Source organism: Botryllus schlosseri, chromosome 3 (genome assembly GCF_051294905.1).
Source record: "Botryllus schlosseri isolate E-star chromosome 3, Bs_hap1, whole genome shotgun sequence".
NCBI lineage: Eukaryota > Metazoa > Chordata > Ascidiacea > Stolidobranchia > Styelidae > Botryllus > Botryllus schlosseri.
Genome location: NC_137238.1, coordinates 1517711 through 1530966, shown reverse-complemented (window position 1 = coordinate 1530966; position 13256 = coordinate 1517711). Strand labels below are relative to the sequence as shown.

The 13256-nt window shown below is 39.9% G+C and overlaps 2 protein-coding genes and 1 long non-coding RNA gene across 3 annotated transcripts in view; 1 reads left to right on the top strand and 2 right to left on the bottom strand.

The window, feature by feature from the left end:
* Nucleotides 1–13256, bottom strand: part of LOC145435464 (uncharacterized) — a 440390-nt gene that overhangs the window by 308093 nt on the left and 119041 nt on the right. The gene's annotated exons all lie outside the window — the stretch shown is intronic.
* The window catches only part of LOC145435353 (NACHT, LRR and PYD domains-containing protein 8-like), a 45390-nt gene continuing 32695 nt past the window's right edge, over nucleotides 562–13256 (bottom strand). Inside the window, exon 3 of the mRNA XM_080312632.1 lies at nucleotides 562–825. Within this exon, the coding sequence (XP_080168758.1) occupies nucleotides 562–825 (264 nt within the window). The remainder of the gene's footprint in view (nucleotides 826–13256) is intronic.
* Nucleotides 5269–11114, top strand: LOC145435521 (uncharacterized). Its single transcript, XR_013913874.1, has 3 exons — nucleotides 5269–7974; nucleotides 8221–8372; nucleotides 10307–11114. It is a non-coding gene; the product is annotated as an uncharacterized LOC145435521 (long non-coding RNA).

The following is a 13256-nucleotide window of genomic DNA, read 5'->3' as shown; positions in this document are numbered from 1 at the left end:
TTGATCAAGGGGTATCTTCGAAAACTGAGGGCAAGTTATATACAATGATACATCATGCTGTGGGCCAATTGTTATTAGTCACTTTATTACATGCTGTTATTTCCTGACCTCCCTATTGGACAATCGGTGATTGACATAACTCTATCCACCCAAATTTATAAGCAACTTAAAAGTATGAAATTGTGTCCAATTTTCGGCCTAAAATCCTAAATTTAACATTGGCCCTTTTCTGCCGATTACCTCACTGTATATCAGGGACGCCATACCAAAAGCTTCAAATTATTTTCCGCATTTCCACCAGCAACAGTTTGTCTAGAATTCCCAAATTACATGCCACGACAACAGGTGCATGGAACCGCATCATCTAACATTAAAACGGCCTCGCCAGTTAGATTTATGTCATGAATATTCCTCTATTGATAACATCTACTCTGTCGCGTCGTTAACAATTTTAAAAATATACAAGGTTCTCTGTGTTGCAAAATACTAAACGCCTGCAATATTCGAATTACCTCCGACGAGTATTGGTAAGCGCCAGAATAAACAGTGAACGATTTTAAGCTACGTGGTTTTTGAGGCCAAGTAGGATGACGAAAAATTTCGAATCTTTGGGTGACACGTTTTCTCGGATATTACGGATTGTTCATGATGACGCACCTGGATATTTTGATCCCGACATCCGTTCAATACTCCTTGCAACTTGGTCTTGGTGAGACAACAATCTGCGAGCAGCAATTCCTTGCAATCTGACAGCTTCAGAATGTGAACGAGTATTTCATATCCATCTTCTTTCATTGAATTGTCGACGATACCGAGCGTTTGCAACTAAAATGATCAAATATAATATAAAATGACTTTTATTAGGCTTCGAAAATGAAATCGAAATTACTATCAGTATCACAGTACTGTGCTACGATTGCTTCACCATCATTTCAAGGAAGATAATATTGCAATTGTGGCTGGGCGAAATCGAGGGCTCGGAATTAAGATACGATTCCAAATCGAGAATTGATCTTTGAGTCGAGTAGAATGTTCTAGATTTCATTTGATCGAATACACTCAAACACAACAGAAATTTGTAAAAGCACATACGAGCTAGTTCCCTGACATTATTTGGAAACTCGGTCGTCCGAGTAACAAATGTATGGGGCCGATTTCAACTAAAAATAGAGTATTTTTTGAAAATTTATGCAACTTTGTCAAAAAAATTGCGCGATTTCAATTCGCCACATATCTTGATTATTGGGTACTCTTCCCCAAGAAAAAATACGCAAGATTTATAGAAATGGGCATATCAGCGTTGGCCATGACCGCACCACAACGCACCAAGACATATAAAGTTGTAGGCCATGTAACATAAGACTCCAAGAAGTGTGTCAGAACGATTGGCAGCGAGAAAGGCCTGGCCGTAAAAGACTGCTTGTATGCTGACCAAAAACTTCGAAATACCAAAACTTCGTTATATATACAAAATACATATAGGTTTAACTGTCCATATAGGCGCCTAAATGACTGACGCCGAATGTTCTTGTCTTGGCAATCTGAACCTCACAAGACAAATACCATCCCACAGGAAAGAAAATTATATGCCAGTGAAGAAATACCAATCTGAAATCGTGTGATCTTTCAGTTTAGTAGGTTTAGGCAATTGTACATTTTTTGATATAGCAGACAGGAGCCAGGTCACGAAATAACATCATGTAAAGAAGTCATACAGAGGGGTCGTCCCGCCCGAAGATGTTTAATTTTTTGGGGTCTGCAGTTTCAAAGACACCTCTCACTCAGCTCTACCGGTAACTCTGATTACGTGGGCAAAGAGGACAACCATGCAATTCCCGATCTTATTCACCGATGTTATCATGAATTATCGACATATTCGCGCGTCGCGCTGTCTCGCTAAACAGTACAACTTTAATTTCGTGGCAAAAGCGAACAACGTGATGCGGAGTCAGTTTATCGCCCTATGGGAGCCCGGGGTCCTGATGAAGTGCTGATACGTTCCTGCCAACGGGTATACCCCCGGAGATGTTTAATTACTATTGAGGGGGCCCATATCTTTTCAAACACACCTCACTCAGCTCTACAGGTAAATCAGAATATACGTGAACAGAGACAGGATGAAAATTGATAGCAATACATGCAATTCCCGATCATATTGATCGATTCAGTCATGAAACTAAGGAAATTTCTCGCGCTTCGCGCGTTTAGGCGAGAAAAGCTGATTCACTCAACGGACACCCAAATGACCCAATGCAGCAGTATGTAGCGGTAAACAGTGTACAGTTTTGAAACATCGCCAGGGCAATAAAACTACTCCGAAATAGCCATGATGACTGTTTGGGTCCGTTTCATAGCCGTAGTATTCGTGCGGCCCCGACCGTACTATGAAATTCTAAATTTGGCCCTCACACCGAAAAAGTTTGGGAACCACTGGTTTAAACGGTGCTCAGCCAGTAATCATAAACACTTCTGGGAAATCGAAATGAGACACTCGGTCTTCACGTCACTCAGCAACTATATAGAATCTCAAATGTTATAATCGACGAAATCGCCAACTTTTAATGTCGTGCAATATATACTTTTTTTATCAATGATTTGAATATCGACTGCATGTAAAGCAAACTGTTCTGAATGCAAAACCACGATGCATCTAATTTCAAAAATATGCATTGATCACTATGCAGGAAAATACTCAGGGCCTGCAATATTGAGCGCACTCATACCAAAAACCACTTCTAGGCTTTTTTAAGAAATCGCGAGCGCCGATCAGGTGAATGAAGAGGAGCCTAGCCCTATATAAACCTCTAACACTTGGCTGGGAATTATGGAAGCGACCTCAGTCAGACTCGAACCCGCAACCAATTGGTGTTGCAGCCGTGGATCATACCATTTTGCTATCTCGTCATGGCGATTAAGCTTAGAGCACGGTTGTCAAACTCAAATGGCTACGCGGGTAGGATTAAAATCTTAAAATCTCTCACGGGCCTAACCATCAGTCAACTCGTTTCAAAATTTTGCCACATGTCCGTATATCTTCGCTTGAATACTTTATTATCAATCATATGTACATAATAATACATTAAATCATATCACGGATCATAGGGTTTATATTCTAGCAACGAATTTATTCGCGAACAATGGTATTGGCAAAATTGCGATGATTTGCCCGTTGAGTACAGTTATGGAGCGCTAAATCAGTGGCACTAACGACGATATGAGTTGGCGTATTTCTATGCTCCTTTTTAGTCGCTTGTTTGTTTGATTTGAGGTATTAGTGGGGTTTGTCGACTACTATGGTCATTTACATTTCGTAGCTGCTGACCTGCAGCACGGGAATTTCGATACCCAAGTGTTGGAGGTTTACCTAGGCTCCTCCTCGCCACCTCATCCGCGTCACCGGTGTCTTACAAAAGCCTAGAGGTGGGCCGTGCTATAAGTCGGCCGTTACGGAAAATAAAAAGAATGTCGGCCTGGTGTAAATGACCATCGTAGTCGACAAACACCATGAATACCGCAAAACAAACAAACAATACCTGCAGCACGGCCCACTCATAGGCTTTTATAAGACGCCACTAACGCGGCAGACTAGGACAACTAGAAATTTTTTAGCATTTCCGAATTAGATTAGAATTATAATTAGAGCTATACAATTTTTTCAAATTAGATTACAATTAGAATTAGATTAACACAGTTATTTCCAAATTAGATTATACTTACAATTAGAATTTGGCTACTGAATTCGGAAAAACTTGGAAATGGAATGAAATTCTGAATGAGAAATAAACACAGAAAAAAGTTCAGTTCATATCAAACCACAGTGGACTCTCATAACAAAGAGATTGGTTAACGTCTGTATATCAAGCTTCGCTTAGATTATAATTAAAATTGGAGCATAGAAACATTTTATAAATTAGATTAGAATTAAAATTAGAGCATAAGAACAATTCACAAATTAGATTAGGGTGATAGCAGATGAAAACATGATAATGACACTTTATATGTTCAGATCAGAGATGGGTGTGATGATTGATACAATTTCCAAAGAAGCGCTGAGTACAAAAGTATCAATCATTCTAGAAGATTGAGCATGAGACCATGATATAGACTTGGATAAGGTTAGAATTTAAACATTTAATCTGGATCGTTAGTTGCTTCATGATAACGCGAAAACTACACGAACACGGCCACGCGCATTTGTATATGGTTGCTTCTGACGAATTCTTACGACAGCTCAGAGCCCAATTCTGCCTACAGAATTTGTATTCAGCAACACTGGCCGTACGCTACTCTTCTACGTGCCCGGGAGCATTGTAGGCTACTGTCGAAGATGAGCAGTTTATGAAGCTGGAGGAGGCGTGATTTTACCAATATAGTTCGTGATGATTTAGATCAGTGGTTCTTAACCTTGTCTCCAGCGCCTCCCAGGGTGCGACTTGGATTTTGAATGGGCGGAAGCACTCAGGGGACGACATAGGGGGCATTGGGCTCTGGCGACGGTTGGGGGGCTGAAGAAAATGATCTCGCAGCAGATGGTGTAGTAAGGACATATGATTATTCCTGACTTCTCATTGCAAACTAACATTCGACAAAATCTGTTTAATCACAACGTTTTTCGTTGCGCTCATCGCGAAATATCAACCGATCCATGATTCCATGAATGCAGTGGTTTATATTAAATCATGTAAAATGAATTTGGCGTACTTTTGGATTGCTAATTCCCCGTTATAACACTCATTTCACGCTAGCTACTCCAAGTAGTTTTGACATCTTCCTATCCTTTCATTGTATCACAGTTTTGTCGTGTTTTGAAATGATGAAAATAGTAATAAACTGATACTTATACTGATAGCTCGGGTTGTTTTCCATAAAATATTTTTAACTAGGTATTTTATCCTGAAGCGCACTGCGTGCCTAAATCGTAAAGGCGCTGAAGGCTACTGAACAACTTTCGAGAGTGATGTCCTTCGTACATTAAAGGTGTTTTGCAGCTTTTTGGCAAAAACGAGTAGCCTAACTAAATATACTTGTATTTGGGAGCTACAAAATTATGTCGTCAGAATATTTCGTAATCGTATCATAAAGGATGATACTGCTGAGTGTTGTTACCCGCATTCATGTTGAAGCTAATAGCAGCACTAAATGTAATGTGAGCAAATCTCTACCACCCCAACAAACACAAAACCGTAAAAGGATAATCCGGGATCATCTCGATTAGGTTCTGATTTTCTAAGTGTCGGGAGAATGTCTAAAATACGTAGTAGGGTGGTCTTGTGGTTATATTCAATCAGAATAAATTCCAACTCGGTGTTGTTTCATGACATGCGTTAGACTTCGTTATATCTCGTTGTTAACCTAATAATGCGAATTTTCTATCGCTTGCGGGTATGTCTAAAATACGTAGAAAGGATATTGTTTGTGTTACATTCAATAACAATAAATTACTATCCGGTTTTGTTGGATCTCATGCAGTAGCTTCGTTATATCCATTAGAAAACAATGTTCTCCCTTCGTTTTATTGCGTGAGGATGTCAACGGTGTTGTACATTCCTGTTGTTGCTCTAAGGTCGAACAGTTTCGTTTTCTTCTGATATATATGATCTTCATTATATATATATTCGCTCTTTCGGTAATCTCGTATGTTCAACGAGTATGGATAATAGTTTTATTCAGAGAATAACTAAATAAGTGAGGTGTTGTACGTTTAGGAATATGATTATCGGTGCGTGACTTGTGGAATATTTCGGCGATTCAAATTTTACGTCATCGCGCGGGACAAAGATTTGACTCGCAACAGGTAGCAGCCAGGCATAGTTCGCTCTTTCTGTATGGTAAATGCCGTAAATATATAGGAATTGTGACTGAATGAGGTAGCGGGTAAAAGGTATATATGCAGTAGCATATAGCTTATTGGGTATTTCGAATTGACTGTAGTATATGACGCCTTGAGCTGTTGACTTTCTTCAAACCAGGCGTAGACAACTATAGAAAAGTCTCAACTTTTCCAGGTTAGAATTATAGAGCTAAACCGTTTTTTCCTAATTAGATTACAATTATATTACTGGAATTTCGCTCTAATTTAGTGAAATTAGACCACTAAAATTATCTAATTGTCCAAGTCGCTTCAAACATCTGAATTACCGGTACCTATACGGTATCATAATATTTATGCTTGAATTTTCTAGGTATATAAGTCATATAGATACATACCTGTATAGAACACTGATTCGTAGGTTACCTGCCTTCGTACTGGCATCCTGATTTTATAAAAGTTGGTCCAAGAATGGACATTTTCAATTTGATGTTGATTAATGGAGCAAAATTTGATATTTGAGTGCAATTATACCTCGAATCCAGTGACAAGATTATTAATCGTTGAAACCAAACACGGCTTGTTTATGTTGGCCCAGAGCATTTGGCTAGCCAGACCATATTGATAGAATATGGTCACAGTCAGATAATATTTTGAGCTATTTTACATGAACTTTCCAACATTTGATTTGATATGTCAGGTAAAACAGTTGTTATTCTGCTTTCGAATAAGACCTAAATTGCTGGTTTCAATGTTAACTGTGTTTGTCAAAGGCTGTAAAGGTAATTTCTTTTCCATGTTAGAGGTTTGTTTGTTTGTGGTGTTCATGGTGGTGGTTCGACTACACTGGTCATTTTACACCAGGCCGGTTCTTATTATTATTCCGTATGTGCCCGATTACCAGTGAACTCGGCACTTGGTGAATTCGGCCGCACAAACTCGGCACTTGGTGAATTCGGCCGTGGTAGATCTCGTAACGGTACCGGTCACCATGATTGGTTACTGGACTGTTTGCTGGCGAACTTGGCACTTTGAGTGGTTGTCAATGTTGTACGGGGCTCACGGCGTGATTAGATCACAGATTGCGTAACCGTGTGAAATAACGCGACGCTCTTCACTTGGTGAACTCGGCCCTAGGAGGAATTGACACTAGAACACCTTCGCATTAGAAATGCATTTAATATGAATGAATAGTATCAAAAAGGAAATTTAAACGTGTCGTGGCTCGCGGTAGATCTCGTAATCTTGGGATCCTTCAACCCTGTTATCTAGACACCCTAACCCCAGAGTGGAATCGTCTCTCCAAAGGCAAAAAATAATTTATTTTGACGTGATCATGCGAAACATTTGTTGATAAGGAACACTGGCTTGTCGTGATCGATAAACGAAGAAGCGCCGCTTGAGCTTCCACAGCTCCGATCTCATATACAACGACAAGATCCATCTTCTCAAAACTTACACGACACAGGCCCGTCACTCACGCCATCGATTCCAAGCAGACCGCGCGTGGTCGGTATATGAGCGCTGCGTCATTCCCCGCGGCTACGCAATCCGTAATCTAATCATGCCGAGACTGCGTGATCTACGGATGCCCTGACCTACTTACAAGATTGACGAATCACTTGATAATACTATTATTAGTTTAATAATTCATATTAATAGCTGTTAATACACTTCATTACAAAATTTCCCGAGGGCCGAATTCACCAAGTTCCGAGTTGATCGGCAACCATCTGCCCACTTATAGCACGGCCCGCTCCTAGGCTTTTTAAGACATGGCTATGGCTATGCGGATCAGATGGCGAGGAGGAGCCTAGATAAACTGCCAACACTTCGGTAGGAATTATGGAGTCGACGTGTCAGGCTCGAACCCGCAATTCATTGGTGTTTAGCTATAGTGGAACGTACCACTATACGTTATCTCGCCATATACCTTGTAAAATGGGACCGTAGCATTTGACATTTCGTGTGGCAATTGACTTTTGTGTGGAAAATTGTGTTCGTTTTAGAACTTATCCGAAACTTTTATTCCGCCATAGATTGTATATGATAAAACGATATCGGAATTAATCCTAGAAGAATTCCAAAGCCACTCACCACAAAGGAGGATTTAAAGAAGTTTGATGACAAATTGAATGAAAGCAAAAGCCTTTGCAAGATATGTGGTATGTAGAATCTGTTTTGTTATTTTTAAATACTTTGTTGTGCCGATAGCAGACGGTATATATAAACGTAAGATGTGGAAGCTATCATGGTGTTATGTTTATTATTTTTAGAAATTCAGTCAGTCAAAGTGGACGATCGTATTGCTTGGATTATATTTAGGCTTATTTTAGCATCTTTGAGATGCAACTCTGAACGTGGACGGTCATGAACAGTCAACTAATTCTGTTCCTATATTGACATATCAGACATTTGCACTCAGTACCGTTGGTGGCGACAATGTTGGTCAGTCAGCAAGAAGCATCATGAAGAAGGTTGCCAGTCTGGTGTGATTATAGCAGAGTCGGAAAGAATGAGAAATACGCTTTTATCAACCTCCATTTGAACAAGATCACATTTTGTAAGAGATATTCATGATATGCTGCAAATGTGACTGTGTTCTTTGTCTAGTCACCCCACTCATGTAACTATTGAGGCTTCATGCCAGGGTTGTAACCAAGTCACAAGGCTCCGAATCGCAAGTCAATGTCACTTTTATTGTTTTGACTCGAGTCATTTTCAATTCACCACCGAGTCAAGTCCAAGTCCATGTCAGCGAGCAGAGGGCCGAGTCCGAGTTATGGTTTTGTTTGTTTGTTTTTTGGGGTATTCATGGTGTTTGTCGACTACTATGGTCATTTACACCAGGCCGTTATTCTTCTTATTTTCCGTAACTGCCGACTTATAGCACGGCCCACCTCTAGGCTTTTGTAAGACACCGCTGACGCGGATGATGTGGCGAGGAGGAGCCTAGGTAAACCTCCAACACTTAAAAATCGGAATTCGGAAGTCGACCTCGGTCGGACTCGAACCCGCACCCATTGGTGTTGCAGCCGCGGATTATACCACTGCGCTGTCTCGCCACTCCGAGTTATGGTATTATGACTCGAGTCAGATTCTAAGTCATTGTGTTAGCTGCTCAGTTTCCAATTTAAGTCTTGTTAAACCAACTTTTTATATTTTTTTTTGTGATATCGAGTGGGTCGCATTTATAATATTAATTTTCCTTACTTTTAGCAGTTTCTGGTCGCATTTTCCAATACCAGTATCAATAGACGAAATCCCAATAGCGATTTACTGTACTATTCTTTAAAATAACCATGAAATGTTGGTCTTGGCCGTCTGAGTCTCAAGTCATGCGCAATGAGTCGAGTCATTTCCATACTGTAAGAAGATGACCTGAGTCAAGTCGAGTCAACAGAAAATCGCGACTCGAGTCTTACAACCCTGCTTCATGCTATGAGCTTCTACTTTGAAGATAAATAGTAATGGTTGGTGGTACAAAATTTTAATACTGCTTTAAAAAGTACCTTCATGATAAACGTTATTGAAACCCGAAGAACTTTTTGCGTGCCAATTATCAAGAGTTACCGGCACGATAAAGAAGCAAAACAGAGTTGAATTCAAAACCAAATGGAGAATTAGGACGCATTAATGTCGAATTTAGAAATAACATCAATGGAGCCAGAACACAGCAACAATGCAGTGTGTAACAACGGTTGCGGAAAAAAGTATGACAGCGTGACACAATTCTTTAATTATTTATTATAGTGGTGCCCACCGTAAATACTATTTTATCAAAATTTTTCGATGGCAATAACTCCGCTTCCACTTGTTTGAATCGAACCAAATTTGATGAACATCGTTTCTATACATAACCTAACACTTTCATGGGGTGAACAGAAAATTTTCAAATTTTTTCTATTCTTTTTTATTTAATAAATAGAAACTTTGTTCTCCTGTAGCAATGCGGCTACTGGTTGGAATTGAGCTAAATTTGGTGTGTAGGCTTGAATTAGGTAACCTAACAATTTTATCAAGTAGCCAGAACGATTTGAGAAAAAAAGTCATTTTTAAGAGCCCTAATGTCCATGTCAGAGAAACGTTTTAGGGTAGGCCTACTCACATGTCTCGCAGCGTTCTCTACATAATTGTCAATTGCGATACAAACTGTTCGCTTGTATTGGTAAAGCCATCCAACTTCGAATTGTAAAATGTTAGGAGTCTTGATATCAAATTTTTGAAAGGTGCACTTTGGAGAGGATTTCGGAATCTGTCAAATTATACAAAAAATAATAGTAAATTCTTTGACGTATTTCATCTATTTGGGACTCGATCAACGTAAAAGAATTGTTAATTATTTTATACAATATATTGTATTTGTAGTTGAAGTATAGTAATAATTCTTATGGTTACCGCACTTGTAACGATTCACGGCCATAACTGGAATAATTAGAATGACGTAACTTTCAAATTGTCATGCATTTTGCAACAACATTGTTCTCAATTTTCAAGGTGTTGACCATTGGAGGAAGAATCACCCTTAAGCCGGGAATCCACGATCCGTAAACGTGTCCGACTGTTTCTCTCCTCAAGCGGAAGCGACAGAGAAGAGGAACTAAGAGAAAGAAAGGACAGAAAAAGCAAGAGTGTGACAAGTCGCGTCCGTTCGCTTTAATGCGTATTTCCATCCGCGAAGTAGTAGATGGGAAAACTAACGGGGCGTTTGGTTAGCGCTTATATAAGGTTGACCCCAGCGCTGTATTTGCTAAATGTTGCGGTGAAATAGGGGTGGTGTCATTTGGTATCAATATTGACTATTAAAAGTCCATTTGTTTGTGGTCATGGATTTGTTCGGCCAATATGCAGTAATTTCTGATAGTCACTTCCCAGGCTTCTGTTCTCTAACCCCTCATGATAGTTATTCTGCTTCTAGTAAGACTGTCGATTCGAATGTTTTATCGTATCATTTGTCGGAGGTTTCGCTCGCTTTATTTACAACGTTTTGCTCTCTGCTAGGTCAATTACTTTCCTGGCTGAGTATCACTACAGCCTAAGAAACTGCACTAATTCTCATTTTAATGTCTTGCTGGTTCTCTTGCTGTCAATTCTAATAATTTGTTAATGCCTATACCAGTGCAGGCACTCAAATGTTTTGTTCTCTGTACACAATATTGTTAGGTCTTCAGCTTTCCAGGCAGAGTATCATTCCACTTTCTAGACTTGAGTATATATCTCTCCAACCTAATCCCTGCACACTGTGCCATAACTGTTACATAAACCTTTCTGTCACTGAATCCATGCAATCCGCTGACCTCAGTATCTACTTTAGGGTTAGTTCGGATATCAATAATTTTCACTATCCGGATAACGGATATATCCGGATATTTTGAAATTTATCTAACCGGTTAACCGGATAATAACTGCTAAGTGAGACAATCGATTTCATTAGGTCTGCATGTAAAACGGATCGCAAAATCATTACACAGTGTTATTGTAGAGTACCTACCTACGCGCGCAGTATGAGCGAATACGAGAAAAACCACGCAAATTTAATGTTCACTGCTTCTGCAATGCCCACTTTTTAAAGCACAGATGCATCAATTGTGGGATCCTGTAGCGGGGACCGGAATTTTGTAACAAAGAGTCCACGTTCATTGAATGCTTTTTCAGCTTCCACAGAAGTGGGCTGAATAGAAAGCAGCGCTTCGTAGAGAGTCAAAAGGTTGGCAGGTCGTACGCCGGAAACTTCAACGCCTTTACATCCTTTTGACCATCCTTATGTTTAGGTATGGAGTACTAGAAGGACGACTAGCTGATACTGGAATTGATGCCGACATGATACCTCGCTCTAATTCACGTGATCAGGCACGCAGCCAGCCGAAAATGTAGGGGGATTGAAATAAAATCAGGGGGTTTCGATTTTTTTTTTCGAATTAATCATCAGCGGAAATCAATTACGCTTGCACGCACGCACATTTTTGCGAACATTCGATGTCATTCAGTTTCGCGGTGTCACTTTCAGAATCACTAATTAGAATACACTTAACGGCGTATCGTCAACAAGCCATCGAGAGATAGGAGTCAATGCATGCTGGGTCCGAGATGGTTAGGCCAGCGATTATATCGTTCGTAGGCCTATTGCAGATGCGATTGTGTAGGTCAACGATAATATCATGAGCACCAAGCCAATGAAGATGCGATTGTGCAGGCCAGCGATGGAATAGTGTGTACACTGCACATGGCCCATTGCAAATGCGATTCTTCAATCCAGTGGAACTATCGGCTTGTTGAAGACGCGATAAATCAGGCCAGAGACGATAGCCGAGCGCGCGGCAATCAATGACATAATTTAACGATCTTCTCAGCAGGAGATCGCGTCACATTACATTGTGCAATGTGTACAGACGCATCTCGCTAATTGGCAACACGCTTATCGTTAATCGGCCGCGCCAACACTGAATACGACTTATTGAAGCTTACTAAAACGTGTAAAATGCATTAGCAACGATTCTTTTTTATCCGGTTAACCGGCAGAAAAATATCCGGATATCAGATAGTGACAATACCTGCGGTTAACCGGTTAACCGGTTAACCGTTATCCGGATAATCCAACCCTAATCTACTTCCGTAATATGTTGATATTTGGGTGCTCTTGGTTCGGTCTATTGACTATATAGTCAACTTTTCATGTGCTGTATCCTAATATGCATCTTTTTTCATTGTAAGTTGCATTTCTGTCATAATAACTGTAATATTTTGTATCTGCCTACACTTGAAAGCAACTTTATTACTCATTGCAGAGACATATTATCCACTCAGTTGTGTTTCTTAATTAATCCTCGTTTTATTGTATTGTTAGTTGTCTTGGCTTTTTCAATAATGCCAATTCTAATTTGTTTTCGCTTCTCCAACTCATTTCATGTTATTATCTGTTTTATGATCTTTATATAATACAAGGTAATGGGTAGTGGATACCATTGCATATGTGACGGCATGCTATTATGATCAGGTATGCCTAACTAGGTGAAGCGGGAAGGAGTGTGACAGGGTGGTATTTTAACCAGCGGATCTACATCCCACGCGCTGATGAACGCTGTAGTATCTGCGTAATACTTAAATACTTACATTATTAAAGTACATAGAAAAGACATTGAATTGAGTCGACACAAAATCCCCCTTTCTACTACCTGCCGCGCTCTAATATCTACTAAATCAAGCTCGGCACAAAGCAATAAAACGAAACCAATACAATTGACTGCGCCGTATTGCCAATCGCAGAGGAGAATTCGAGTTGCGTACATCGATGTGTACAACGAGTCTTATGTAATCAAGCGACAATCGACCACTTTGCAGTGTCCTCATATTTTAGTTAGGTTCGCTGAATCACAATGGAATTGCACGTATATCGAATCAATAAATGCAGTGGACTTTGATACCCTTTGCTTTACAACTGGTGAAGTAG